The sequence below is a fragment of the Coffea arabica genome, chromosome 6c (assembly GCF_036785885.1).
Source record: "Coffea arabica cultivar ET-39 chromosome 6c, Coffea Arabica ET-39 HiFi, whole genome shotgun sequence".
NCBI lineage: Eukaryota > Viridiplantae > Streptophyta > Magnoliopsida > Gentianales > Rubiaceae > Coffea > Coffea arabica.
In genome coordinates, this window is record NC_092320.1 from 23,229,487 (window position 1) to 23,255,659 (window position 26,173).

General features: G+C 35.3%; 3 protein-coding genes across 8 annotated transcripts; 1 reads left to right on the top strand and 2 right to left on the bottom strand.

Moving 5' to 3' along the window:
- The first annotated feature begins 791 nt into the window (after nt 1–791).
- On the top strand, nt 792–4,416 carry LOC113692735 (bZIP transcription factor 17-like). Its single transcript, XM_027211255.2, has 2 exons — nt 792–2,991; nt 3,767–4,416. Exons 1-2 carry the CDS (start codon nt 1,089–1,091, stop codon nt 4,213–4,215), a joined length of 2,352 nt encoding a protein of 783 aa, XP_027067056.1. The 5' UTR covers nt 792–1,088; the 3' UTR covers nt 4,216–4,416.
- Nucleotides 4,417–6,388: 1,972 nt separating this feature from the next.
- Nucleotides 6,389–12,006, bottom strand: LOC113692128 (psbP domain-containing protein 6, chloroplastic-like). 2 transcript variants are annotated; one of them, XR_003448867.2, is made up of 4 exons: nt 11,614–12,006; nt 7,640–7,956; nt 7,184–7,393; nt 6,470–6,686 (listed from the first exon to the last, which is right to left on the bottom strand). XR_003448867.2 is itself a non-coding variant. In XM_027210496.2 (3 exons), exons 1-3 carry the CDS (start codon nt 11,915–11,917, stop codon nt 6,516–6,518), a joined length of 792 nt encoding a protein of 263 aa, XP_027066297.1. In that variant the 5' UTR covers nt 11,918–12,005; the 3' UTR covers nt 6,389–6,515. The 2 variants fall into 2 exon arrangements, 1 of the variants encoding a protein (XP_027066297.1); XM_027210496.2 differs by lacking the exon at nt 7,184–7,393 and having other exon boundaries at nt 6,389–6,686; nt 11,614–12,005.
- A 2,564-nt stretch (nt 12,007–14,570) lies between these two features.
- LOC113693723 (peptidyl-prolyl cis-trans isomerase FKBP16-3, chloroplastic) lies at nt 14,571–22,255 on the bottom strand. 5 transcript variants are annotated; one of them, XM_072053322.1, is made up of 9 exons: nt 21,965–22,253; nt 20,292–20,332; nt 19,973–20,045; nt 18,985–19,268; nt 17,129–17,212; nt 16,703–16,752; nt 16,264–16,312; nt 15,506–15,580; nt 14,571–14,833 (listed from the first exon to the last, which is right to left on the bottom strand). In XM_072053322.1, the coding sequence occupies exons 3-9, from the start codon at nt 20,001–20,003 to the stop codon at nt 14,714–14,716; spliced, it is 693 nt and encodes a 230-aa protein (XP_071909423.1). In that variant the 5' UTR covers nt 20,004–20,045; nt 20,292–20,332; nt 21,965–22,253; the 3' UTR covers nt 14,571–14,713. The 5 variants fall into 5 exon arrangements, with proteins under 5 accessions (XP_071909423.1, XP_027068143.1, XP_027068144.1 ...); XM_027212342.2 differs by having other exon boundaries at nt 20,292–20,379; XM_027212343.2 differs by lacking the exon at nt 20,292–20,332 and adding an exon at nt 21,180–21,237.
- Between the last annotated feature and the right edge of the window lie 3,918 nt (nt 22,256–26,173).

A 26,173-nucleotide genomic window follows, 5' to 3' on the forward strand; every position in this document is an offset into this window, starting at 1 on the left:
TTGTTTGTTTAGATTACTCAGGTATCTCAAAATTAGGTAGTTTATAATTTCAATAAATCAAATACATAGATCAAGATATCATTAGAATTTTTCTATTTTGGGAATCAAAATAGGGATAAGATTAGACTCTAGCAAAAGGCACTTTTAATTTTATTAAAAAATAAAAGTAAAAGAAGTTTATATATTGATACTTTATTTTAGTTTAACTAAATTACCCATTCTTTTTCCAATACTCATAATTTCTCACATACAATTTTTTTTAAATTAAAATTAACAGCTTAACGTGAAAAGCTCAAGTGTAGCAAATTTAAGTATATAAGCATACTGGAATAGTGTAAATATATTCAAAAGTTACAAAATTAAAATACAAACAAAATTATTATAAGTTTTTAAGATTATACGGTGTTAATACCAATTTGAACTCTTATTTTTGCGTAGGAGATATTAAACATAGTAATATTTTATCACCTTATTATTAAAATATGCAAAAAAATACACATTTTTAGCGTTTTGTATATAACTTGGACACAAATTTAAAAATTTTTCAAAATCAAAGTATAATTGATGATATGTCATCATTCTTAAACATATTTTAAAACTTTTTTTTAAATCAAAACATAATTCACAAAATATAATACTAAACATTTTTGAATAATTCGTATTAATGTGTATTATCTTTAAAAGAAATTCAAACATGTTCATATATTTTGTTTGAAAAGTCAGGTAATTATCTAAATTCCAAAAAACAATTTGATCCTATGTAATACTAGCACAAGTGCCATTCACAACTTGACCAGAGCGTGGTATCAACACCCTCAGCTCCCCACCTCACGTGTCCAAACCCATTTCGGACGACTTTCCCATTCCCACCGACACAGGTAAACCATTCCCGTTGTCTTCGCCCAAAATCCCCTTAAGGCTTAAACCCCCTTTCGCCGCTCGACGCCCATAACTCCCTTTTTTCGATATTTATTCCCCTTTTTCCCCCTTATCCAAATGCTTGAAATTTTCCATACCACCTTTTCTCCCTGAAACCGTTTCACCAAAACATTTATTTTATTTTTTAAATTTATTTTTGTTTTTACAAAATGGCCGAAACAGTGGTGGTGGATCCACCGCCACCACCGGAAAGGCTTCCGAACGGCGGCGTTTCGGGGGGGCATGATTTCAACGGCCTAGCAATTCCACCCCTGGATCATACCTTTTTGTCCCAGGATATTACCTTAGGGGATGCTAACGGGCAAAGCTTTGATCCCTTTGATCAAAACGGCAACGACGACGTCGTATTTGATGACTTCGATTTCGACTTGGATTTCTCCTTCGACGATCTCTTGCCGGCTGGGGCTGGGGCTCCCCTTCCGGACCCGGATCAGTTTGATTCTGATTGTTTCGTGTTGCATGGGTCCGACCCGAATTTAAGTCAAATTCCCCCTGATCGGAGTTTGAAGAATGTTGCTAGGGCCTTCAAAACGACGTCGGCGGAGTTTGCTCATGTTTCCGGCGAGAATTGTGTATCTGGTGAAGGGCTGATTTCTAATCCGTCTTCGTCGCTGGAACCGGAGGTTTGTCAGATGTCGAGCGATCAAGTTTCTGGTGATCGGAGCTCCGGGATGAATCTGAGTTCATCAGGTGATCGGGGACATGATGTCTCCGGGTATTTGAATGTGCCGTCGCCGGAGTCAAATGGGTCAAAGGGGTCGAATGATTCGAGGGATTGTCCCTCGCCCGAGTCTCAGGGTTCCGGCAATAATTGCCGCTCCAATGTTTCGGAGGACTCCAATAGATCGGTGAGTTCTTCTTCTAATTTTGGAAATAATTCAGTGAAAAATGGAGTTGTTGATCAAAAAATAAAGTTGGAAGAATTTAATTGTAAAGTTAACAATAAATCATTGTTGAAAAGGAAAAAAGAAGGCGAAGATGTCAATAACGTTGAATCGAGGACGAATAAATTTCAAAAATCCAGTGTTAATTTGGCTAGTAATGCTGATAATAGTAATAGCAATAACAATATTTTGAGTGAAGAAGATGAGAGGAGAAGAGCTAGGTTAATCAGGAATAGAGAGAGTGCTCAGTTGTCACGGCAAAGGAAGAAGCATTATGTTGAGGAATTGGAAGATAAGGTGAAAAGTATGCATTCTACAATTCAAGATCTGAATGCAAAAATTACATATTTTATGGCTGAAAATGCCACCTTGAGGCAGCAATTGGGTGGTGGCGGGGTGGCTCCACCTCCAATGGCGCCTCCACCACCTGGCGTGTACCCACCAATGATGTACCCGTGGATGCCATGTGGCGTTCCACCCTACATGATGAAGCCACAGGGATCGCAGGTGCCATTGGTTCCGATTCCAAGGTTGAAATCCCAGCAACCTGCTCCTGCCCCGAAAGGAAATAAGAAGGCGGACAGTAAGAAGACTGAAGGGAAGACTAAGAAGGTTGCAAGTGTTAGTTTCTTGGGATTGTTGTGTTTTGTACTACTATTTGGTGGATTGGCTCCCATGGTGAATGTGAGGTATGGGGGTGTGAGGGAGGCTTTTTCTGGTGGAACGGATTTCATTGAGAATCAGTTTTATGAGAAACATCATGGCAGAGTGTTGACCGCAAGTGGGAATTTGAGTGATAGTGATTATGGTGGAAAATTTGGTGGTGGAAAAGATTATAATGAAAAAGGGGATAAGCTCAATGGTACTGAGCCTCTTGTGGCCTCGCTGTTTGTTCCAAGGAATGACAAACTTGTGAAGATAGATGGAAACTTGATAATTCATTCTGTTTTGGCTAGTGAGAAAGCCATGGCGTCTCGTAAAGATGCTGCAAGTGAAGTGGGTGGTGAGACTCGGCTTGTACCAGTTTCGGGTGGAAGACCTGCTCACCTCTATAGAAGTTCAACTGATCGACAGAGGGCTCTTGGTTCTGGTTCTGTTGGGAGTGACAATTTGAAATCACCAGCAGCTGATGGCAGATTGCAGCAGTGGTTCCGTGAGGGCCTTGCTGGTAAGTTACTTTAAATGCTTTCTTCTTCTGCCAATTCATTATTTCTGCGTTTACTTTGGAGTAGTGTGTTTTGCATCATATCAACTGTTTGTGCTCTTAAAGTTGTGTTCGCGCTGCTATATGAAACTTGGTTTCTGTGATTAAGTAACATCTTCTTTGCATTTTGGTTTTCATATGATATGTTGCTTCTTTGGCCAGCTTCTTGTAGTATCAGCAATTCTATTGTTGATTCTGGAGTCCGATGGATCGATGTGTGGGTATCTCTTGCACAGTATGAAGATTTTATGTTACTTTCTTGTTATTGCCCTCCTTTAGACTAATCATTTGATTTTCTCATGCTCCTCCAAATGATTGCTATCCAGTTGAGAATCCTGTGATTTTGGTGGAAGACGACTTTATGATCGTACTGCTCCACAGATTTCCCCCTTTTTTTGTGTTTTTTTTGGGGGGTGGGGGGGGGGTAGCTTAGTTTACCACACCTGTCATAAGCTTTAGACCTATGTCGCCCAGACTCTTCACTGGGCCCTACTGTAGCTGTGTTCTGACTCTTCATTTTCCACTAGACTAGGAGTGTCGGCTGGACTCTGTATCCGAGTCATGTTGACATAGATTTAGACCAGATAATACTTTTGTATAGAGTAATATGGGCATTCAGAGTCAAGTTTTGATATTCATTTTGTGCCGCATGAGGAATTTCAGTTTCCTTAGATTATTCTTATTGGTTACGATTTTTTTTCTTGGTATTCGTGACCTTTGTTTGTTCCCCTTTTCGCAGGTCCAATGTTAAGTTCAGGAATGTGCAGTGAAGTGTTCCAGTTTGATGTGTCTTCAGCTTCGGGCCCAGGAGCCATTGTTCCAGCTACTTCTGCAAGGAATGTCACTGAGGAGCAAAGCCGGAATTCTACAGATCTCAACAAAGGAAGGAATAGAAGGATTCTCCGTGGTGTTCCTATTCCCCTTCCTGGGTCGTCTCACAACATATCTGAAGATGTAGGAAGGACCTCAAAGAAAGAGAACTTTAGCGGAAACAACTCGCTTTCACCAATGGTTGTTTCTGTGCTCGTGGATCCTAGGGAGGTAGGTGATGCAGATGTTGATGGTGTGATGGGAGCAAAATCGCTCTCTCAGATTTTTGTTGTTGTGCTGATAGACAGTGTCAAATATGTCACTTATTCATGCGTGCTCCCATTCAAGGGAGCCGGTCCTCATCTGGTTACTACCTGAAGATGGAAGTAGAGCTCTATGGTGATAATAATAGACTATAGACATGATATTAATCAATTTTGTAGATAGCTAAAGCTATGTAATTGTGGCAGGTAAGATAGCTATAGCTTGAACTTTTGAATAAGCTAACCTCTTTATGAGACTGGACAGTGTAATTTTATACTATTAGGATGATACATGCAGTACTTACAATTTCAGCGATCCTTTTATATTAATGTACAATGCTAATTTGAAAATTTAAAGTGCTGTGAAGTTTTCATCTGACAAATGTTTAATCTTTAGGAGATCTTGTGGCCAAGTTGCTGCATCCAAATTTACAAATAATTAGGAATTGTTAAAGGAGGAGTTGGAATGAACCATGAGAAAATAATAGGTGGTCTTTTTTTTCCCCCCCCTCTTTTTGGAGGGTATAATAGGTGGTCTTTAAGTCTTTGCAGCCATTCATTCTGGAATTGGTATTTCCAAAGAAAATTAGTAAATTGCTTCTTTGGTTGGAATTGGCCGAGTCACTCCGAATGGGACTCGAAAATTTTTCATTCCGAGGGTGAAGAATCATCAGGCAGCTCAGGGGATGGAAGCATCGAAGTTCACACGCAGAACATCATAAATGTTTTCAACATGCAAGCTCATTTGCTGAGTGGTACCTCCAGTTGCGGAAGTCTCTGATGGCTTGACGTATACTTCTTAACAGTTTTCTTCAGTGGGTGGTGGTTGTCATCAACTTTTCTTGTCGTACAGTATAATAAATTTCCTTTGCTAGATGTAGTTGTCAATCCAGCTTTACCCATAGTACCAAGTTGAAGTCAACAAGAAAGGCTATATTTAGAAGCAGGCAAGAACTCATTTCTGTTTTGCGTCTACTTAGTCACCCTATCCTGGTAACGCATGCCAATGTCCCCATAGCTCATCTTAACAGGAAAAGAAAACTAATGATCATAGGACATGCCCTGATAATGCATTTACTTGTATACGAACTTTTCAGTTAGAGCCTGAGGAAGAGGGTCAGCATATACAATTTAAGCCTATTGCTCTAACCTTTTCGTTATCAGTTTCTGGGTAGATGATTTTACACTCATTTAATCCTCCATAAAGCAAACGAAACAACTCATTAGTGTGAACCGTTTGTAATGACAATTATCACTTAATTTCCAGACGTTTGTAATTGCTCCGCCTTCTCGTGAAGTACAAAAGGAACATTATTGATCCTTCAGGGCTCATTACATCAGAAACGCTTTTCAAACTTCGACATGGCTTTCCTGCGTTGTGTTAATGCAGGTAAAGAACATAGGGAGGTATAGGACCAAGGTTTGCAAAATCGAGATCTTACGTAGGATCGATTTTAGTTTCACAGGATCGATTTTAGTTTCACAGGATCGGATCGTAGAATCGGATCGTAAGATCCCACCAAAAACTCCTAAATTAACTAAATTAATTAATTTGAAGTTCATATACAATTTTGTACAACTTAAAAAAATCAAATAAGTAAATTATTTATAAACATATAGCATTTTTTACTTATAATTTGACAAGAAATAAAGCAACGGAACTCTAAAATGAAAAGAAAAGATCCGGGCGTCTTGTCTAATTAGAAATAAGAAACAACCTATCTTAATACTTGATAGTAAAAACATTTAGTACACATATATAACTAATAGGCATAATTAAAAGAAACAATCAAATTAGGGGTTACGAGTACTCGTAGTTGTTTTCGTTGGATGACTTCTTTTGCTGAAAATTCTTTGAACTTGGGGACAAGGAAACAAAGACAATAGAGAATTAGAGATGGGAGATTGGCAAAATTTTGTGAAATTTGATTGGAATCTAGATAGGGAAAAAGAATGGGATGGAGATTTGGAAGAACCAAAGAAACTTTCTCTCTTCGTCCTTTGGAAGATCATTCATTTGTTCTCAAATCCTTTTTTGTTGTACCTTTTGTTTTTGAGACAAAAATTGTTGCAAAATTATAATTAAAGGATCTATTTCTTTGATAAGTTACAAAAATGCTCAAAATGTTTTCATTTAGTTTCAAAATTTAGCCCTACATTTACAAAATTCTCAAAAATTCGTAGGATCACAATGAGATCGTACGATCTTATATAGATCCTACAATCCCATGAACGATTCTAACGATCGTATGCAAATTAAGGCAATTTTCGATTCTATGCACGATCCGGATCGTAATTTTGACAACCATGTATAGGACATGTAAACCAGAACATTTTGGTTCAACAGGCGCACATTTTAACCCCATATCAGGTCAAAAGAGTAAAAGAGAACTTGACTAAGAATTCTGTAAGAAATTACACTTCGAAGGAATCCAAGATCGCTTGCAATGTTGTCCTGGAAGACGGCCACTGCTTGTCATCGGCACTGGCGACGAAGAGGACCACAGTGTTACCTTTGGCTGTTGCCTTTGCAAGGTTATGCGATCCTGTCAGAGCGTATGGAGTCTCGAGAACATACTTATAGTACTGCGCAAGAAAAAGGAGAGATCCTGATCATCAGGCGTGTATGCTTGAAAGTAGTTTTTTAGTAGAATCAACATATATAACAAATGATTCCGCGGACTAGTCAGCTTAAGAAAATTTTCTAGCGACTTTGATATGTATAGTTCTTTCATGCTGCATTCCAAAGATTTTTTGAGGATTTGAGACACATAGTTCTGTGTCTTCTTAGATACATATAAAGAAATAAAATAAAATCACTAAAACAACTCTGGAAGATTGGTGTGAAAAACAAAAATCTGACACTGAACTTGATGGCAGTGAAATAATCAAGGAGTTGCAGATAAACCAAGCAAACCTGCTCTTAAGTTATAATCTGTTTCTTTTTCTCATTACTATTAATTGCAGATTCCAAGTGCAAGTGCTTAAATCTTTTGTTTTCATGCCTAACTCAACCATCTTGTGTAATTTAATTGACACTCTTTGAATAGTCACTTGAAACCAGATGAACAGAGGACATATACCTTCGCTGATTGCAAATTCAGAGCCAAACTCTTCATGTACAGTTTATACTTTATGTTTTTTTGTTGCTGACTTCTCTTCTGCTTGTTTTATTTTGTATTTGACTCAGCCTTATGACGCAGTTCCTCTTCAGAAGAGAATATAAAAGAGTTCCCGATGTTCTCTTTTGCCTGTTTCATTCTGTATTTAGCTCAGCCCTATAAATGCAGTTCCTGTTTAGATTAATGATGAAACATCAAAGACTCATTGAGTTTTACAACAATTTACTCATTCCACGTGAAGACGATAAGAAGCCGTCTTTCATTCTATGCAACATCAGAACAATAACCGTTTTTTTTTTCCAAGCCTCACTAGATAAATAGAGGGATTATATGAAACGAAGTTAAACCAAAAAAGGTAGAAGAAAAAGAAGTTAGTTTAAGAAAATGAAAGAGTGTTAAGAGTAGAAACTTAAGTACCATTTGATCACCACGCTTCTCAACGGAAGTTTCAAGGAGTTCATCTGGATCAAAGGTGTTTCCAGTTACAAAAGGGCCCAGAGAAGCAATGACCTTTTCTGGACTTCCAATGTCTTCAATTGTTGCATTAGGTTTGTTGGTCAGGCGTATTAAAGGAGAAGCCACCACCTGAATCTTTCCTTGTTTTTCATCTTCAAACTTCACCTCTACCCAGGGTTCTGCGCACTTTGGTTGGCAGTAATTGCCTGACAAAATGTTTGCTACGCGGAGCTGTTTCCAAGTTGGTGGAAGAATGAACTTGTATGGCTGCACATTTCCTGCAACCAACTAAAATTGAGAGTTCCATAAGCTTATAGAGAAAGGAGAAAGAACGAATTACCCAGACAGAAAGAATATCAGAAAAGGCCAATTCTTGTAAACCTAATGTTTAGTTCTTTATCTGTTTGATTTTGATCATCATGCATAAGTAGAACACCAGAAGAAGCTCTTATCTTAACATTTGAATGAGCAGCCAAAGGAGAGATATAAGAAGAAAAGGGCAACATTTGAACAAACAAGATGCGAAAATGCATGTATGCCATGAATGAAATGTAAACACATGGAAAGTACATCTTTAGGAGGCTGACAATACCAATTACAATAGATAAGTTGCAGACAATGCCAATATAATGCAGCTAGGATTTCTTTAGCCAAATTCCACCCAAAAAAATCTTATCATTTAAAGCTTCATGTTTTAAAGTGGCATTATCTAGCAGAAGATCTGGTGAAATCTTACTGCAGCTGATTAAAGAACAGAATAAATGCCCGAGATCATGAAAGAGGCTATGATGGCAAAAGTCATTAAACTGAATCAAACATTTCATGCCACTAGTATGTAATCTGACAAATGAGATGATCTTAATGTACAGATTATAGGTGACATGAATTTGGTAGTGGTTGTGGTGATACAAATGCCATTAAGGGATTTTTTTTTTTATCTTAAAAATTGCTTGCCTAGAATGATCCCTATTGACTAGATGGTTTATTGTATGCATAACCTCCTTATCCTATTCTGCATCAAAAATTGACAAAATCCTACCTATTTTTCTCTGAAAGCATAAATGTCAGTCTGGCTTATGCCATGGCTAGTGGATAAAACCAGTCAAGGATGACAAATGTGCCTCTACAGAAAGTTTCCACCACTACAGTTTACAATCTTGATTATATTGCAGAGGACCTGTTGAAAGTGTTGATGACATTTGTCAAACTATCTAACAATTCTAGCGAACATCATGTTTATTGTACATTTCTAAAACTTTGACCGATAACTTTATTCTGTTTAAGTTCTCTGATTCTAAACCTGCAAAATGTATGACACAATGTTCAGCACATATCAATTTTTTGAGCAACAGCAAAATACTAGATCTACTGAACACTTCTCATACAAACTACAAGCTTCTTTTAACACTTCTCTGATGTACTGCACTTACAATTTGCAGTTCTACCACTAGTTTCTAGAAGGAATGTGGAGGATAATATATCCTACAAACTAACTGTATTGACATAGTCACAAGACCGGACAGAAGAGCCTGACAAGTATTTTAGCTGAAAACTGGAACTTCTTGAATTACTTAAGTTCCATCAACAATAGTATTTGTATATTGTCGAGTTTAGCATTTATGACCTTGGTAAAAGAGTGTTGGCAAAGCTAGAAAAGTGAAGCAGAAGATAAGAAGGATCACAATTGAAACACCAATTCTCAAGTCGAACGCTAAAAGGATACAGTACATCGTTAATGTAAATATAAATTTGCAAGAAAGAGCATTTTGAGGCATAGAATTAAGAAGATTGTCACCACTAGTACATAGAAGAATTAACAGATCACAAACAAATGATTATAAATATATGATCTTCTCTCAGTGCTTTTCCTACTCATGAAGTGTCAGAACTATAGAACTACATAATCATCCAGAGAAACTTGTATTAGTTAGTTGTGTAATTCATTTGAATAATTCAGAAAGCTGCTATAGAAACAAAAAAAAAGTCCCTTCTGAAGACATAACGCATGCTAATGAGTCTATGAAGTGTAATCTTCTGAAGCCAGCTAATGTTGACATGTTTTAAAAACCATCCACGCATTTGATAAACATATTAGGATTTTCATTCTATTCTTGCTAAGGGCAACAACTTGAACCATGCAGGCTAGAAGGCCTATAAGGGCAACTATCTAATGGATGTGTCTCTTCTCTTTGATCTTGAGATTTGGAACTGAATTTATACCACAATTTGATAAAATTTTCCTATAAATTGTTCCACTGAGAAATTTTATAAATTCTTTTATGGCATTAATTTATGCTCTGAATTCTGATGGATTTTGGTTCTACTTAATATTTGTCTTGCAAAGTTGGTAACTAATGTTTGTTTTGTTCCATGCTTTAAAATGACATTTACATAGATTTCACTAGAGGGCAAAATGACATTTACACATTAAAATGATCGGAGCAGGACAAAAGGGCAATATTCATGGTAGAGATATAAGTAACATATGTGAAGCATAATATGGAAGTATGCCTGACGTGCAAAAGTCTATTGCACATCAGAACAATGGGCAAAAGTCAGCAGGGATAATCCATGGTAGCCAGTAGAAACTTAACATTTTATGTGTAACATATAATGTGAAAGTATGCGTGAAATAGAAAGAGTAATAGAATTTTAAGATGGTAGATTTGATGAGAGTGACTCCAAATACCCTAAACATCCTTTTGTCATTTCTTTAGAATTTTCTCAAGGTTGCTCAACATAATGACATCTCAATTGAACAATTCTTATTCTAATCATATCAAGACTCTGAACTCATCATTGCAATAGAAAAGCATGTCAAAGTGTTGTCTGAATGTTCAATGTGACATCTCAACCCAAAAAGTCTAGTCATGTCAAGAGTCATGAACTCATTGTTGCAACATGAATGCATCTTAGAGCGCCTTCTCAGTTTCCAACGCCAAAGAGCTCCAGTGAGGAGTCAAATCTTGTTGCGGGTTAGGTTCCATGTATACAGCATCTTGATACTATTTAACATCAAGAATTGTTCATCACTCTTTGGACTATTTCTCTGCAAGGCAGTGCTTATATTACCTATCCAACAGGCACAGAGTGCCCAGAGGTTGAATAAAGTTTTGAAAGAAGTTAGGCTACTGCTCAATTAGATTCGAAGCTATCAGTCTCACTTTGAGTTCATGGTATTGATATTTTTTCTCATTACTAGTTTTTGAAAATGCTCATCATTTAAAGTTCATCGAGCAATTCTATTTCAATTCTTCGTTCCCTGTTGAATCCAAATCAATGCATAAGCAACTTGCCAAGAACAAACTTTAGAATCATTAGACTATAATATTTCAGTTGTTTCAAATTCTTGGAGTTCAAGCATTTATCCCAAATATGAGAACTCCTCAAAGAACAAAGAGAACAATTCAGTGACAGACATCGTTATGGATCCTCTACACTCCCTCTCTTCCTCATCCTTCCCCTCCGAATGACCAGGCTGGGACACTGAAGACCTTTTGCCACATATGAATTTTCCTTTTCTTTCATTGTTAGCATTACAATAAATTTCTTTTCTCAATTAAACAGCTATTGATAAATTGACAATGTACAAGTAGCACTGTTTTTCTACTTTTTGGCAAGATATTTCCATAATCGAACAAGGATAGGTTCAAACCAGCACCCCAATCCAACAAAATTACTATATAATGGAGAAATAAAACATTAGAAATCGACAGTGAACTTTAGCAACTACAAATATTCTAATTCTCTGCATTAGCATTTGGGAATTCCTAGTTTCGGAAGCTAACTTGTGTTTCAACATCCAATGCAGCATTGTGAAAAAAAAAAAAGCGCGCGCACACGCACACACACACACAAAAATAGAGAAAAATTTATACAAAATGCCATACAATTAATACACTAAAGTTCACCAAGTACACAAGGAATAAAATTACCTGCACGAAGAGCAGGAGTGTCCTTGGGAGTAGCTTCAAAGACAACAAAAGAAGGGTCAGTTGGGGAAGGAGGGAGGTAAGATCCCACTTCAACTTCACGAGCTTTAGCTGGTGATGTAAGTAATAATGGCACTATAGCAAGTCCATTGAACAGGTTTCTTCTTGAGAGATTTAGCTGGGGAAATTCTTGGTGGGATTGCATGCAAGAAGATGACTGCAAAAGGGGTGCTGGGATTTTCGGATTTGATGCAACCGAGGTTGAGAAATTAGAGGACATTAACGTTGTCACTGAAGTAGTTGCCATATGAAGTGTGTGACTGTGTGTGATTTTGTGGGAAGGTTGTGAAGGGTTGGATGGGATCCCGCTTTTATCCGTTATGGATGAGGTATGGGATCATTCTTCCAGTTGCCTTTTAACTCTTCAAGTTCCCAAAATACATTTTGTGTTCCATCTTTTTCTTTGTTTTTTTTTTTTTAAATTTTTGCTTTTTGTTTCTTTTTTTTTTTTTCAATTGTGGTATGAGGGCTAATTATAATTCGAAGCATTCTTGAGTGACAGAAAAATAACCAGAAAGTCAAAGCCTAACATGTGAAATTTACTACTCCCTCCGTCCCACTTTGATAGTCCTGTATTCCTTTTTCATCTGTCCCAAGTTGTAGTTCACTTTTCAATTGAAGAATGTAATTGTATTTTAATTTTTCTAAAATACCCTTATTCAATGTAAGTAGTTGTTACTATAAACCTACCCCATTTAATGAGAGTTGATTCTTTTTTAACCATCAATTCAAGTTCCCATAAAGTTGTACCATATTTAATGTGAGGGTATTTTAGAAAAATAGCAATCTAAATTTACTTTTCCAACAAAGTTAACTATTTTTTCTTAAACTGTGTGAAAAAAGAAACATGACTATCAAAGTGGGACGGAGGGAGTAATTGTGTTATGAGAAAGAAATATGTTAAACAAATAATGATTTATTTGGCAAGTGAGTTTTTTGAGTGTTTATCTAAAATTTTACTGTACCTTACTGTAGAAGTTTTTAAAAAAATTTTTGAAGTGTGTTTTTTTTTTTTAATATTTTGAAGTGTATAGTTTAAAAACTTCGAAAAATTTTTTGAGGTTACTGTAGCTAAAATTTTTAAAAAACTTGTAGTAGACAAACTTGGCAAAAAGCTCGTCTGCCAAACAAGGCCAATATAGCCTGTAGATGTCAAAAGTTATGTACATAATCAGTTTAAAGTTGGGTGAAAAAAAAAAGAAATAACTCTAAAATCTCTAATTCCTAATATAGGCTTTTTCCACCCTTCTCCAACAACCCTAACAAATTTTCTCTAGATTTTTTTATTAGCATGAAATAAAAAAGGAACAATTATTTTAAGTTTCGATACGTAGTTTAATGAAATTTCAAGGAGGAAAATTGAAACTAAATTTTCAACCCAATTAAACACACTAGACACAATAGTAGATTTTTTTTGAAGGAAAACACAATAGTAGATTTGATGCTTTAAAGCTTGCTTTTAATCTAAACACATACTTTTTTTGCCAACTTAAAAGCATAAGAAACTATTGTAAGTGTGTTTTTAGTGTATTTTAAATTGGGCTGTAAAGTTGATTTCTATTCTCATTTTGGTTGACCAGTGTATCTTATTCTTAGGGACTATCGACTTTTGGTGGATAAAACTTAATTTTGATGGTTCCATCACATAAGGATTAAATTGGCTATAGAAAAATAGTTGAAAGATTTAATTGGCCAAAATAGGGATGATAGACCAATTCAACTTTAGTAAACTAGTTGAGGGATTATTATTGTCATTTGCTCAAAACTAAGTCTAGCTCTTTCTCTGTTTAGACAAGGTATTAATTTTTATTTTTAAGGTTGTTGACTTTTTTTGGATGCATCAACAAATAAACAAGTGTAAAATTGTATTAAAATGATTTCGTTAAATGGCAGTGGGGACAAATTTTTTTCAATGTGGGTTAAACTTATAAGTAATTTTTTACGTACATACAAAGATTTTGGTTGGGGGGGTAGTGGGGACAATTGGGGATAATTGCCCGCACTGCTCCGCTTTATCTCGGTATCTAATTGTTTTCGATTAAAAAGAAAGTGACGAGTCACATTTCAAAATAAATAAATTGATATCAATATATAGGAAATTGATAGCTATTGGCCCTATCTTTCATGCATCACTCGTTCACTCACAGAATTGGCATTAGAGGGAAAACAACCCCAAAACTGCAGAGTGAATTAGAATTTAAAAATGATGTATTGTTAAACGATGAGACAGAGAAATATTTGGAGTTTGACATAAATCTCGCCATTTCTTAAATTATCAAGAAATGTATAAAAAGGTTTAACTGTTGACAATATTTAACTGTTCGTATTCATTTTGTCCCAAAATTGGCCAAAACCATTCAAAATTGTGGATTCTAGATGTCTCGTAGACATTCAAAGATTAGATGTGAACCCCGGCTGAAACCAGTGGAAGTTTAATTACATGAAATATCTGCGGCTGAATGTGAAGATGTTAAAGCCAATTTAATTCCGCTGATAATTTTCATGTTGTCACAATTCTGGCCCAAAATCTTTCAAGTCTGTAGTGTCTAGATGCCTCATGCATGCATCAAAATTCAGGGTGTGAATCCTGGTTCTTATCAGTGAAAGTTGAGCTCCATGAAATGTCTGTGGCTGAAAGGTGAAGAGGTTAAAGCCAGTTCTGATGGCTTCGAAGCTTCAATGGACTTATGGTAGTCAGACAAGAACTGCTGCAAAAGAAAGCTTTTCTTCGTGAATCATGAGCAGAGATAAAACCAAGGACGCTGCGTTCTCCATAGTATTTAATGCTCCTTTAACAGCTACTAACAGATAAAAGGAAAAGTTCAAGATGCAAATGAAGGGGCTTTAAGATTTTCTATCCATTGTAGTGGCTAACTATACCTTTCAAAGATTAGGCGGCATTGGACAGAAACACTTGCTATAGATAGCTCAAAAAAATGAATAAATGGAGGTTTACATGTAGTTTAAGAACTCCCCACATTTCTGTTCTCTGACTAACTAAACATTTAAGCAGTAAGAAATGACTGATCAGCCGTCAATGGTCTCATTCCTCTTCCAATTCGAGGCCTGGTATGTACTCCAAACTCACATCAAATATAACTGGGCTATAAGCAGCTACTCTTGGCCTTCCTGGAGCAGAATTGAGGCCTTTTGGAAATGCCAGCTACTCAAACACAAGATAAAGAATCAGTCATATAATGGACAAAATAAAGTCATGATCTTAAAACTTCTCTGGTGAAGTTAAGGATATCCACATCAAAATAAAACACATAAATGTCATCAAACTGTGTAGCACGAGAAAAAATGTTCAAGGGAGTTTAGATTATGTTCGTAATGGTAGAACAGCTACACCAGAAAACATGTTGTACTTTCTGCACTTCTTTTAGATTGAGCAGCAGCTTGCATGAAATGGCATCTTAGAGAACTTGAAAACTCGAATAGTTTGTAACTTATTTTCATTGCCACAGAACTCCACTCATGAATTTTAGGTGGCTTAAATGGAAGCTTTCAGCAATACAGTTATGAATGATGGCTCTAGGAAGTTAGACTAGCAGAATGCAAGCCAATAAGAAAAGAATTAGGAAGTTGCAGATGAATTATAACTTGGTTTTATATAATGTTGAGTATCAGATTCTCCACGAACCATATTCGTATTAAAACAGATCTAACTTCAGAGCTAGAGAGTTTAGGAGGTTATCCTTCTCATTTTTTTTTCTTTTCTTACTTCTTTGATTGGTGTGAATGCATTGTAAAATATACATCCATAGATACGGTCAGAGTATTTAAAAGATTTCCTATAAGAATATACTAGCAAAGATAACAGGCCAAAGCTTACTGATCCTGGAATGTAGAGACGGCGTTTGCCCCCAACTCTCATGCTCAGGATCCCTTCATCGAGTCCCTTGATCACCTACACTAGTTGCTTGAATTGGTAATAAAAAAGGATGCTTAAAAGCAAAATATTCATTGGTATCAAGAATAGAGGGGATATATAGTTTACAGACAGCAGTCTACTGAATACAAGGACAAAACTAGCCAATCTAAGAAGTAGGGGGGGGGGGGGGGTGGGGAAATCCCCTTATGCAAAAGCATCTGGGATCAAAGTCCATAGTAAAACCAAGTTCCAGTTTTCAGAAGGCTTCCTAGCTCCCCTCCAGCAAGAAGATAATGAGATAGCATGGAAATATATTCAACGAAATCTAAAGATGATTAAGCTGGATCTTATTTCTTGATGATTAAGTTGACACATTATACCTTTAGCAAAGATATCAAATTATTTAGCATAGCATTTCCATTACAAAAAGAAAATCAGAGGATCATCTGAACTGATTCGCTTGAGTTGTTATGAATGTGTTTTTTTTATAAGCTCTGATGTAACCTAGTGCACGGGAAAATTGGAGCTAGTGATCTGGTCATTAGATACAGTGGGCCCAAAGTGTAGGGTTTTAGCTGAAAATAATGAGTTAATGTTCAAGGATCCTTTTGTCCATACCATGAACCGAGCTAGGATTGTTCCTTATCTAAGGATTATGTGACTTAGAATGGTAGTATAACTGGACTGCGGACACTGTCTAATTCTTGTGATAAACATACCTGACCAGATCCAACGCGGAAAATATAAGGCTGACCTTTCTCCAGTGAACTGTAATGTCAATCAGAAAGAGAAGTATGAGTACAATAGCTTAGTCTTAACAATGAACAAGAAAAGAAACAAGTTATGTATTTCATTTTGTATTCTAACTGATTTAAGGTACCAATAATTGTTTTCTTTTTTCAAGCATATTTCCTTTTTAGATGGCAAAGATGAAAGGATAAGGGTGAAAATCTTGATACAGTATTTGTATCACAATGTGCACAAGAAGTTCATTTATCTGTCCAGTACTGAAATTTTTACCTATGTAACTACAGCAGATTGGTTTATGGCTGACTAGACAGTTGCAATACTTATTCCACACAAAGATGAAAAATAAAAACTATATAAAATTCCAGTATGGTTCTATGGAACAGACGTTAAAAAGGTCACCAAGTTTACCTGTCAAATATCTGCCCAGATGGTACCATGGCAACATAATTAGCAGCCACCTGTATGAATGGTATAGGCAAAAGAAGAGCACATAAAACATTCTCAAGGGAAATAAAGACCAAAATGCGATTATCTCCAAAAACAAAAAATGTGTTATGCTTAATGTCTTTAGTTTGATCTGAATTTTAAAAAAATAAGTAGAGATTAACAAAAAAAATCCAAGGGCCAATTACACTATTTTAGTGTGATGAGTTAATCCAAATTGGATAAGATATACAGACATAAAGGATCAAATCAAGTGAGAACAAAGATTACAGGTTTCTCTATATATTGCCAGCAGAACATCTCTGCAGAGTAAGTGATTAAATGAAGGACTTGATCACATTCCAAAACTTCAGCATTTTGCATGTTCTTTTACTGTCAGACGTAATTTACCTGAAAGCCAACCGGGGGACTAGGGCCACCACCAACTTTAATATCTTTGTACTGCAGACCCGACACAGTAGTTACCATAGGTACCTTTATCAGTTGACAGTTCCCAGTTTAGTGTAACTACAGTGATCAGATGTTAAAAAAGTACAGATGAAACCTTAGGCAATCCAAAATTCTTTATTTAAGTTTTTTAAGCTACAAAGTTCAGAGGACAATATAAAAGACAATTTCCAAAGATACATTTTTTTTGACAAAGATTTTGTGGCAATTGCACAGAGAGAAGCATCAATATGCCCAAACTTCCTAGATAAAGAAACTGTTTTTATGGTTTGAGTTTCAAATCTTCCTGTTTATAAATTCTCTATGGAGATTGAAATAGAACTCTATATTGTTCTTTGACTTGATTGCAAGTGAAAGATATCCAAAGCAGATTGTTGATCAGCATTCATCATAAATGTGTAATACCTCAGTCAGTTGATTGGATCTCTATCACTCGGATACAGTTTCAGGTAAATATAGTTAAAGTGACTGTTACCCATTGTCGAGCAAGAAAACTTTAACAATTGAATGGAAGATGAATAAAAAGATAGTAAATAGATAATGCTAAAAGGAGCATAAAAATTTCTCAGCACCTTACTGCAGCAATTTTGTTGCTATAAGCAGTCTGGAAATTTAAAGTTAAACAAGATTCCCCTCTAGAAACTATGGATACCTCCAATTGGTTAGCGAATCTGTTAGGCTGACATCTGAATGGTAAGGATCTAGATATAAAACCAATCAAATTGATAACAGTTTCAAGTTACTGTTGTCCAACTTCTGTTGTTCCCTGGGCTCTTATCAACAATACACAAGAGATAGTAGATACTGGTGTCAAATTGACTTCCAGTAATGATACCTTGCAGACTGCTGCAAACTAAAAAGAAAGACAGAGAACACTTCAAATAACTTGCTATTTTCTTAAAAAGCAAGTTGATGGACGTTCTCAAATGTAGGCCATGACGTGAAGCTTATTTAAAGATGTCAGAATGCATGAGAACTACTAAAATCAGTTTCTCATCAAGTGGCTACTTCTTGTATTGATGCCAAGTGTAGCAAAATTGGGATTTCACAAAGTATTGCAGATTTAGCAGGAATTTCACATGCATTTCCAAAAGTTGACAACTGTTATAGTCCACTAAGCAATTGTGACGGCATTATGGTGCAGCAATTATATCACAGAACTGGTACATTTTTGGTATTAGCTGATGAGCCAAAACAGCGATTATGAAGCTTGTTTAACTTTGCACTGCTAGCAGTTGCGGATACAGTTCCACCGTTGGTTAAAAGAATTCAATGAAAATCGATCCATTTTCTTTCCACAATAGTGAGCTAAGATGTGAATGATATGTGACATTAATTCATAGGCAGACTGACAACCACAAAACCAAATCAGTATCCGAAACAGGACAAGTGACCAGAATTTGACAGTGAATATTAAAAGTGCATCTGCCACTGGAGGACTAAAGTAAAAAGAGGAGGGTTGTCAAAATCTCAGGATCAGAAAGGTTGGGTTGCAGCATTTCTTTATAGGTAATGGGGCTGACTAAAACATTTCAACTACAGCATGCATGGTATTCTTCTATGACGTGAAATTAAAAGCAAATTGTTCAATAACTAATGCTGTTCATTTTTAACTAGGTTATTCTATGTTAACATGCATGATGACTTAAAGGAAAACTGAAAGACATAATAAAAAGAAGTGTACTAGTTTCCTTAATATCTTAGATCAAATTGTGCGGCAGATTATGACCATGGTTCAGGAAAATGTTTTCAAGAGGAAAGCAAACAGATGTATAAGAGAGGTTGAAATCTCACCGTACATTTTCAAGCTCTTTCTCGCAATCATCATCACACAATCTTGGTTTTTGCTCTGGAGGCAACCCAGCTGCTTCAGAAGAAAATGAAAATAATAGGATACTTGAGAGACCAAAAGCCATCCCTAGCACATCTCTACGATTGATCGAACACACTTTTCCACATTGTGAAGCAGTGGCATCTTGTACTCTGAGCCCTGAACTTGAGCAACAACGTATAGCAACACCTTGCATTTGGCTCTTTGTGGTTGTTTGCTGCTTGGTTTTGAAACTTGTAATACATGCAGGACCTAAACCAACAGGAATGATTCATCAAGACAGGAAGTGCAAATTATTTATAAATTTATGCTTGGGCTACTAGCAGAAATTTTAAGTTTTAATTATTTTCATTTTGAACAAACAGCAGAAAAATAATGATCCCCATGAGGTACCAAACAACATTAGGGAAGCAAGTTTCTGATGGATAAACCAAACAATATCTTGCGCCTGGATGAGAAGATGAGAAGTAGAAAAAGAGATTGCTGAAAGGTCAAGAATAAAACCATAATAAGAGTAAAATTTCTATATGAGCTAACTTAAACAGTGATCTATCAAAAAAAACAAAATAGTCAAAGAATACTCTTCTTGCAAGTGCGAAAATGTTCAGATGTTGGGAACTTGGCAATAACTATCATCCTTCGGCTAACAAGGGCAACACAGACTGCAACCACATTGATATGAGCTAATCATATTGTGTCTTTCAGATTCTTTATCCAAGGTACCTGGCAAGTATCACCTCCATTTGGTCTAAACTTGCTAAAAAAAGTGTTCAATGACTCCTAGAAATTCCAAATTTTTTATACAGCACTAGAGCAACCAATCAAGTAGATACTGGTTCAGACCATCATGATAATGCAGAATGAATTAAAGACATATTCCCCCAGGTACTGGAAAGAAGAAGAAATGAAGCTCTCTCTAAAGAAAGTGGCATACTTAAGTTTAGAGTTGCAAGTACCTGATGGGAGGAGAATCGATGTAGATGCCATTTTCAGTTTTCTTCTATTTCTTCAAATGGAAAAGCGATATGTCTGCAATCATTGTTCAAAAATATGGATGATGGATGGATAGAACATTCAACCAAGGGCAATATTGTGCCGTCACTTGCAGACTTTGTTAATGCTTAATAAACTTCATATAGAACAACCAAGAAAGAGTGGATCAAAGGCATAGGTTAACCTCTCAGAGATCAACTATTCTTCATTGAACTAGACCTATCAGTTGCATAAGAAACCTAACAAACCATCTTCAATATTGTAAAGCAACTATACACTTACCTACCCAAAACCTTGTTATCTCGAACCCATGGCCTCCCCACCTAGAGCAATGGATTTTGTTGTGATTGTGCTGTCTTTTAAACTGAAACTATTGATGTTTTTCTTGTATTAATTGTATAATGATAATCATGATATGCAACATCAATAGGCTAAAGTATAGGCTAAAATTAAAAAATAATGTGATTCAAAATAGTAATTTACAGGAAAACTAAGAGAACAACTATAACTTTCATAGATATTTTAAAGAGACTACTCAACAGAGAACCAAAGAGACAGATAAACAGGGTGCTAAATTGCTCAACACACGATGGCAACCAGAATCCATTGATGATTCACAGAAAGAAGAACCAACCAAAATAAAAGGAAAACAAGAATCACAAATACCAAAACATGTCCATAAGCCCCAGAATGGTAGTTCAAGAAAGAATAAAATATAATGTGATTCAAAATAGTAATTTACAGGAAAACTAAGAGAACAACTATAACTTTCATAGATATTTTAAAGAGACTACTCAACAGAGAACCAAAGAGACAGATAAACAGGGTGCCAAATTGCTCAACGCACGATGGCAACCAGAATCCATTGATGATTCACAGAAAGAAGAACCAACCAAAATAAAAGGAAAACAAGAATCACAAATACCAAAACATGTCCATAAGCCCCAGAATGGTAGTTCAAGAAAGAATTTAACTGATCTCACCGATGCAACAAAAGAACCTGATTCAACACATGAATGGTTCATGTCAATTGCATTAGAAGTTAATAGTAGATCAAAAGCTCTGGTGGCTAAAAAGTTCTCTCATAATGCAGGTAGTTAATACGCTGATAAATCCACAAACAAAAATGGAAGTTTAAGGACAAAAGGTTCAGGAATTAACATTTCCCACCAGACATAAAAATCAAGTGCCTGCAACAGCATATCCCAATCTTCTGTAACCCTTCAACCTGGATAAGAAGCTGCCAGGTTGATTTACACACTTTGGATTTGAGTGTGGAAAGGTAATAAATGAAAGTAAATTTCTTGTATTGAGCATAAATAATACATAGCAAATTCCTTTGGTTTGTTATTTCTTTTTTACATACCAAATTAGTCATTATAAATGATCTGAATACTTCAACTGACAGTGTAAAACTGCAAATTGAGCCAGTTGAAATTTAACTCGCCTGCCTATGATATCCCAGTAACACAATAGAGGAGCAAGAACCACCCTACCTTCTTCCTCAAGTACTTTTAAGTGAAATGTTATCTTAAACTCTAAATCAATACGAAGGTGAAAGCATCCATTTTCTTCTTAACTTTTCACTTTCAATTAAAGGGTTTAAAGCTTGGAAACTTGAATTACTAAAAGCACAAAGCCGTTCATGCCAAAATACCTCAGCACTTTGGCCAGTAAGATTTTTGGGTACAATTACAACTTAAAGGCAGATTTGATTACAATGTAGCACAGTACTTCCAGTCACATGCAAATATGGTATGCGCAAAGACTTCAAAGAATATGCCCCTACATATCCAGTTCAGACATTTATGGGTAAAATTAAGGAAAGAAACAAACTAGACCACAACATTGTACAAAAGATCATTCCTGCAGGAAACTTAGAAGAAATTGAATGCAGATATTCAAAGGCAGATAGGATAAAAGATTCATTGGATGAGTTCATATGATGAAGTTACCAGCAGGAAGAGCAGGAGCAAGTGTTAATACTGATTGCATCTAGGCAAGTCCATGAAGGATGTCTCTTCTCGAGAGCTTCATTGACCTTGTGGGTTTTCAAATTGACAAGCTTTTAACGCAGTTAAAGTGCAGAAAATGGCGGAAAATGGGGTCACTGGCAAGGAGCTTGGGGCTTAGTGTAGCGTATGCTGTGTGTTTGATTTTGAAGGGAGGTTGAGTGTTGGCCGGGAAGGGATCCCCCCCTTATCCGTTACGGATGAGGCGTCCTGTCCTTTTTTATCATGTCAATTTCTGATGTACCGGTACCAAACCAGAAATTGGGTGAAGTGCCAATGGGTTAATTCCATATTGGTCTTTCAAAGAAGTTAAAAATCTCAAGCCCCGTTTAGCAATTCAGTTTTTTTATGTGTTTATCTAAAACTTTACGGTAGAAGTTGTAAAAAATTTTTTTGAAATTGGTAAATTTTTTAATATTTTGAAGTGTATAGTTTAAAAATTTTGAGAAATTTTTTGAGTTTATTATAATTAAAATTATTAAAAAACTTGTGACAGATAAACTTGGCCATAAACTTGCCTGCCAAACAAGGCCTGATCAATTTGGTTCCTCAAACTGAAAAGGTCTTAATTTGGTCTTCCAAAGTGGTGAAACATGTCAATTTGGTACCTTGAACCAAAAAGGGGGAAAAAAGGCTTTATATTGGTCCTGCAAAGTAACACAAAATCTCAATACGCCTTTTTAATTGAAAATTCATAACATAATTTTACTAAGGGTAAAATACAGAAAACCTTCTTGTGCTTTGGACTAGAATGGAATTACGCATTTTGACCTGCTGTGAATAGGTAGTCTGTCTATTATTAATTTTTTCCTTTTTATTTTATTTTCTTTTCCTTTCCTTTTTTTCCTTTTCTTTTCTATTCTTGTTCTTCTGTTTCCTCCATTTCACATTCTCCACAACCAGGGTCTGGGCATCTGCTCATTTTTTTATTCTTTCTTTTCTTTTCTTTTTTTCATTTTCACCTTTTATTTCTTTTTCCTCCTCTGTCCTACTCCCCTTCCCCCTCCACCACTTCACACCACCATTCTCTCCACCCAAGGTCTAAAATCCTGCAAATTTGGAGTACCATAATATAAGAGGTAGTGGGTTGGTTTGTATTTTTATGCATTGCTACAAATCTAGTCCCCTACGGGAAAAATGGGCACCACAACATCAGCCATCAAAGACCCAAAAATTGGGCAAAGGAATTCTACAGATGGGTCTCATTTTTGCTATGATTTCAGGGAGAAAGAAGAAGAGGACTTGTAGTTGGAGATTTTCCATTTCTGAAACTTGCCATTTTCACTTATTTGATTTGTCTACTTTTTCAAGAATTTTATGGTGGAAGCTTATGAAATTCGTGAAATTTTTTCTTGGATTTTTGGGTGAATTTGGATTTTGGGGCCATTGTTGTGGAAGAATCTTTGGAGACAAAGTCGCAGGCGGTGGTGGTGACTAGCGGTGGTAGAGAGAGATGGCAGAGGAAAAGAGGGAGAGGGTATGAATAATTTTTGCTATGATCTCAAGAAGGCAGAAGAAAGAGGACTTGTAGTTGGAGATTTTCCATTTCCGAAACTTGCCATTTTCACTCATTTGATTTGTCTACTTTTTCAAGAATTTTATGATGGAAGCTTATGAAATTCATGAAATGGCCATTGTTTTGGAAGAATTTTTGGAGACAAAATAGTGGTGACTTGCGGTAGTAGAGAGAGATGGCAGAGGAAAACAGTGAAAGGGTATGAATAATTTTTAAAAATTTTTGAAAGTGCATCAATAATTATAAAATTTGTAAAAATACCTATGATAGTTAAGTCAAAGCACCAAAATTGAAAGAAAAAATGACAATAAAATTAAAAAATATATTAAAAAATAATAATACATCACTTGCAGGTAGCATATAGTTTACCGGTCAAATTTCACTTTAGTCTAAAGTACAAGGGGGTTATGTGGGTTTTTTAAATAATGAGGAAGTATCATGTCCAAATGCCAAACCACAAGGGAGTTTTGTGTATTTTACCCTAGATTAAACATGTATTTTTAACCCCGAACTTTTTGAATCGTACATATAATATCTTCTATGACACTCGTTCCCCATTTTACTAAGAGTAAATCATAGGGTTGTAAACAATCCGAATATCAAGCGTGATTACTTTTCATGATTATAAGTTTTGATTGTTTTTTTCCACGTTGATAATTTTAATACTCTATTATTTATTAGAGTTTGTGTTCTACAACAGACTTCTTATTACTTTCTTATATTATTTTTATTTTTCTTGCTAGTTTTTAACAAATTTTCTTGTCTTTTCTTAAAACTTGTTCCTAAATTACCCTTTGAATAAAGTTCCTCACCTAAGACCATGTTTAGCTAATTAATGTATTACAATCCAACAAAATGTAGGAGCAATTCCTACTCAAGTAAAGATTGTCTCAGTCACTATCTTTGTTACTATTATTGTACTTGAATTATTTCTTAATTCTTTATTGGCATGTTCAAATCTTTAAAGTCCCTTTTTCCCCTATTTATCTTAGGTATGGGTACTTTTCGATATAAGATTGACTCACAGGCCTTTAAGAATTAATTTGTAATTTTAGTATAAAAGTATTTAAACACAAGTAGAAAAAACTTTAAACAAGTTTTTGATATTGGATTATAACAAATTAATGCAACATAAAATTATAGATATCAAGATAAGGCAAAATATTTTATTGATGAAGAAAATTTACATCAACTACAATACTTACATGGTTGATGGACTTTGTACAATGGTTGGATTGATGAACTTTGTACAATGGTTGAAACCTTAAAATGCTAATAAATGGTTCTAATATAAAACAAAAAGAAGGAACAAGAAAATAATTATCTAGTTAATAATCCAAAAGTGGTTTGGATTATTGCCTGAAATTTGTCCTTGTAATTGCCGTCTTCAGAGTGGATGCTTGAGTTTAGAAACAGATGTGAGTTTTCTTTCTCTCCAAGAATTGTTCATCACTGCTGCAGATTCCTTCTTTTATAGTTGTTAGGACTCCTATTCCTTTGTTAAATTATTGCTACTACAGTGTTTTCTTGATAGGCATCAAAGCTGCTAATTGTTCTCTGACTCATCTTGATAGGTATTCGATATTTTTAGTTGTGGGTTGAGCCATCCTGAACCATTTTGCATGTTTGATTGTAACATGTTTTCCAAGATAAGATGTCATATCAAGCCGTTGCACCAATAGCTTTAATTAAAGAACTTTCATCGAAAGAAAAACTAGTTTTGGAGAGAAAGAAAAACTCACATCTGTCTCCAAACTCAAGCATCCACTCTAAAGACAGCAATTGCAAGAACAAATTTCAGGCAATAATCCACCACTTTTGGATAGTTAAGTAGAAATTTTTTCTTGTTCCTTCATTTTTCTTCATTAATAAAATATTTTACCTTATCTTCATATCTATAATTTTATGTTGCATTAATTTGTTATAATGCAACATCAAAAATTTGTCTAAAATTTCTTCTACTTGTGTTTAAATACTTTTACATTGAAATTACAAATTAATTCTTAAAGGCCTCTGAGTCAATCTTATGTCAAAAAGTATCTATACCTGAGATAAATTGGGAAAAAGGAGACTTTAAAATTTTGAACATGCCAATAAAGAATTAAGAAATAATTCAGGTATAATAGTATTAACAAAAGAAGTGATTGAGAAAATCTTTACTTGGGTAGGAATTGCCCTACTTTTTGTTGGATTGTAATACATTAATTAGCTAAACAAGATCATAGGATAGGAACTTTATTCAACAAGTTATTTAGGAAACAAATTTTAAGAAAAAACAAGAAAATTTGTTAAAAACTACCAAGAAAAATAAAAATAATATAAGAAAGTCTTTTGTAGAACACAAACTCTAATAAATAATAGAGTATTAAAATTATCAAAGTAGGAAGAGCCAATCAAAACTTGTAATTGTAAAAGGTAATCGTGCTCGATACTTGGATCATTTACACCCCTAGTAAATCATATATTTACTGACAGTATATATACTATTACTATTGGATCCATAACGTATATACAAAAGTTAAATTTTAAATTCAAATTTTATATAATTGTGTCAATCATCCAATGCTGATAATGCATATACTATCAGTGTAGGAAAGATTAATCTTTTTACTAATTATGGTTACCAAAAATAGGGA

Coding starts and splice junctions, on each gene's coding strand:
- LOC113692735 (XM_027211255.2), top strand. CDS start 1,089: ATGGCCGAAACAGTGGTGGTGGATCCACCGCCACCACCGGAAAGGCTT. Junction 2,992..3,766: donor GTTCCGTGAGGGCCTTGCTG/GTAAGTTACTTT, acceptor CCCTTTTCGCAG/GTCCAATGTTAAGTTCAGGA.
- LOC113692128 (XM_027210496.2), bottom strand. CDS start 11,917: ATGGCAACTACTTCAGTGACAACGTTAATGTCCTCTAATTTCTCAACC. Junction 7,957..11,613: donor CACTCCTGCTCTTCGTGCAG/GTAATTTTATTC, acceptor AGTTGGTTGCAG/GAAATGTGCAGCCATACAAG. Junction 6,687..7,639: donor AGAAGCGTGGTGATCAAATG/GTACTTAAGTTT, acceptor TTTCTTGCGCAG/TACTATAAGTATGTTCTCGA.
- LOC113693723 (XM_072053322.1), bottom strand. CDS start 20,003: ATGGCATCTACATCGATTCTCCTCCCATCAG. Junction 16,753..17,128: donor GTCCCCCGGTTGGCTTTCAG/GTAAATTACGTC, acceptor CCATTCATACAG/GTGGCTGCTAATTATGTTGC. Junction 16,313..16,702: donor TCTGGGCAGATATTTGACAG/GTAAACTTGGTG, acceptor TTGACATTACAG/TTCACTGGAGAAAGGTCAGC.